Source organism: Cucumis melo, chromosome 12 (assembly GCF_025177605.1).
Source record: "Cucumis melo cultivar AY chromosome 12, USDA_Cmelo_AY_1.0, whole genome shotgun sequence".
NCBI lineage: Eukaryota > Viridiplantae > Streptophyta > Magnoliopsida > Cucurbitales > Cucurbitaceae > Cucumis > Cucumis melo.
The window spans coordinates 10,671,804-10,674,401 of record NC_066868.1 but is presented as its reverse complement, the minus strand read 5'-3'; the positions used below and the strand labels follow the sequence as shown (position 1 = coordinate 10,674,401).

The window sequence follows — 2,598 nt, the reverse complement described above, 5'->3', positions numbered from 1 at the left end:
GCGAGGGCGAACGACTCGGCTGTGTGCAGCTGGGTAGGCGACGTGTCGACCGGCGGAGACGCTTGCTGGCGACACTGAGCGACGACTATGACGGCGAGCCAACGATCGACGACTTGCGTTATCATTATTTTGTCTTTATTTTTTGTCCATTTACATTTTGGAGAGAAATTTCAAATTATCTTAAAAATGGGGCATACACCAAAATGATGATGATGATGATTATTATTATTATTATTATTATTATTGTTTTCTTTATAAACAATGTGGGTTCCACATTGAAAGAGAGTTTTTATTGGGCAAAAGAGAAGCCTATAGAAGAAAAAGAGCTACATATTCAAAACCAACTTTTTATAAACATTGGAACAGCGTTATCAAATTTACATGTGAGATTGATAAAGAAGGAGAAGGAAGAAAGGATCGTACACAATGGTCATCTTTCCATCTCTCACTGAATCCCTCACCTCATTCTCCACATTCATCTTCTTCATTTCTCTTTTCATTCTCCTTCTTATCCCCAAACTCAAATCAAAACCCAACCAAAATCTCCCACCATCCCCACCAAAACTTCCTCTAATCGGCAACCTCCACCACCTAAATCACCACCCCCACCTCTGTTTCCACCGCCTCTCCCAAAAGTTCGGCCCCATCATCCTCCTTCAACTCGGACAAATCCCAACTCTCATTATCTCATCACCAAAAATCGCCAAAGAAGCCTTCAAAACCCACGACCTCTCCTTCTCAAGCCGCCCCCTTCTCTTCTCCGCCCAACACACCTTCTACAACTGCACAGACATTGCTTTTTCCCCTTACGGCTCTTACTGGCGTCGAGTCAGAAAAATCTGCATCCTCCAACTCCTTAGCACCAAAAGGGTCCAATCCTTCGCCTTCATTCGACAACAAGAAGTTGCCCGTTTGGTAAACAGAATCTCCCACTCCAACAATCCGGTCGATTTGTCCAACTTGTTAGCGTTGTATGGTAATGATGTGATCTGTCGGATGGCGCTTGGAAGGGAATTTTCCGCCGGTGGTGCGTACCATCTTCACGGGATTCAAGAGTTACTCGAAGAGTATCAGCTTTTGCTTCGTGGGTTCTGTTTTGGGGATTTGTTCCCTTCCTTGTCATTTATTAGTAAGCTAACAGGGATGAAATCGAGGCTTGTAAGGACGTTCAAAAGGTTCGATAAGTTGCTTGATCAAGTAATAGTTGAACATCAGAGTCTGGAGGGAGAGAAACTTGGAGAATCTAAGGATCTTGTTGATGTTTTGCTTGATATACAAAAGAATGGATCTGATGATGGATTTCCCCTAACTATGGATAATGTTAAAGCCATTCTTTTGGTATAACTCCATAAATTACTTTGTTTTCTTCTGTTATGATTGAAACTGACTGACCTATTTGGAAAATTTTTGTAGGACATGTTTACTGCAGGGACTGAAACGACTTTTACAGCTCTTGATTGGGGGATGACGGAGCTAATAACACACCCAAAAGCCATGGAAAGAGCACAAAACGAAATTCGAAGCATTGTTGGTGAGAGAAAAATTGTAACAGAGGGTGATGTTTTAGAAATGCATTATTTGAAAGCTGTGGTTAAAGAGGTGCTCCGATTGCATCCACCAGCGCCGCTTGCACTTCCAAGAGAAACTACAGATGATGTGAGGATTGAAGGTTACGATATTCCAGCTAAAACAAGGGTTTTTGTGAATGTTTGGGGAATTGGGAGAGACCCAGAATCGTGGAAGAACCCAGAAAGTTTTGAGGCAGAGAGATTTATAGAGAATGAAGTTGATTACAGAGGGCTGGATTTTGAGTTCATTCCGTTTGGAGGAGGAAGAAGGATTTGTCCGGGTATTACTATGGGGATCGCCATGATTGAGATAGCATTTGCTCAGATTTTGCATAGCTTTGATTGGGAGCTTCCAAGTGGGATTGAAGTTAAGGATTTAGATATGACTGAAGTTGTTGGTGTGACAATGCATAGAAAAGCTCACTTGGAGGTTGTACCAAAGCCCTACTTTGGCTCATCCCTCTCAGATTAGTTACTACTTTAATTTGTTAAAAAAATATAGATTTTCATATTTGTGAGACGTGCCAGCTAGCTGTTAACTAATATCACGCAATGAATCAATAAAATTTGGAAATATATTCACCTAATAACCTTGTTATTTAGGCAATTTTAATAACTAAATTAATGGATATTTTAAAGTAGAGGAGCAAAAATTATAAAGAAAAAAAAATTGAATTTTAAAGTGAAGATTGAAAAGATATCTTGACGTTTTTGAAGGCTACGAGTTGGGCTAAAGCTTAACCACACAACTTAAGGTGGCATGCAAAATATGTGTATGTAATTTGGATAGGAAATTTGGGTGTCTCCAATCAAAGGAGAGTTACACATACACTCCTTTTGTTTTAGATCTTTGGAAGAATACAATTCATATTGGATAATTGGAAGAGCTTCACTAGAAGGCCTTTCTTTCATTTATTCTTTAACTATTCTGATCCTATGGAATCTAATTTCTAACATACACAACCTTATTTTATTTCATTCATTAACTTAGCTTTTAAAAATTAAGATTATAAATATTTACCTTTCTAAT

At 39.2% G+C, this 2,598-nt stretch overlaps 1 protein-coding gene across 1 annotated transcript; it reads left to right on the top strand.

Moving 5' to 3' along the window:
- Nucleotides 1-356: 356 nt before the first annotated feature.
- Nucleotides 357-2,155, top strand: LOC103500475 (cytochrome P450 71AP13-like). The gene is made up of 2 exons (XM_008463782.3): nt 357-1,338; nt 1,414-2,155. Exons 1-2 carry the CDS (start codon nt 427-429, stop codon nt 2,038-2,040), a joined length of 1,539 nt encoding a protein of 512 aa, XP_008462004.2. The 5' UTR covers nt 357-426; the 3' UTR covers nt 2,041-2,155.
- Nucleotides 2,156-2,598: the final 443 nt, after the last annotated feature.

Bases quoted from the DNA above. Each gene is read 5' to 3' on its own strand.
- LOC103500475 (XM_008463782.3), top strand. From the start codon at position 427: ATGGTCATCTTTCCATCTCTCACTGAATCCCTCACCTCATTCTCCACA. The intron at 1,339-1,413 runs GTATAACTCCAT...AAATTTTTGTAG, and splicing joins ATGTTAAAGCCATTCTTTTG to GACATGTTTACTGCAGGGAC.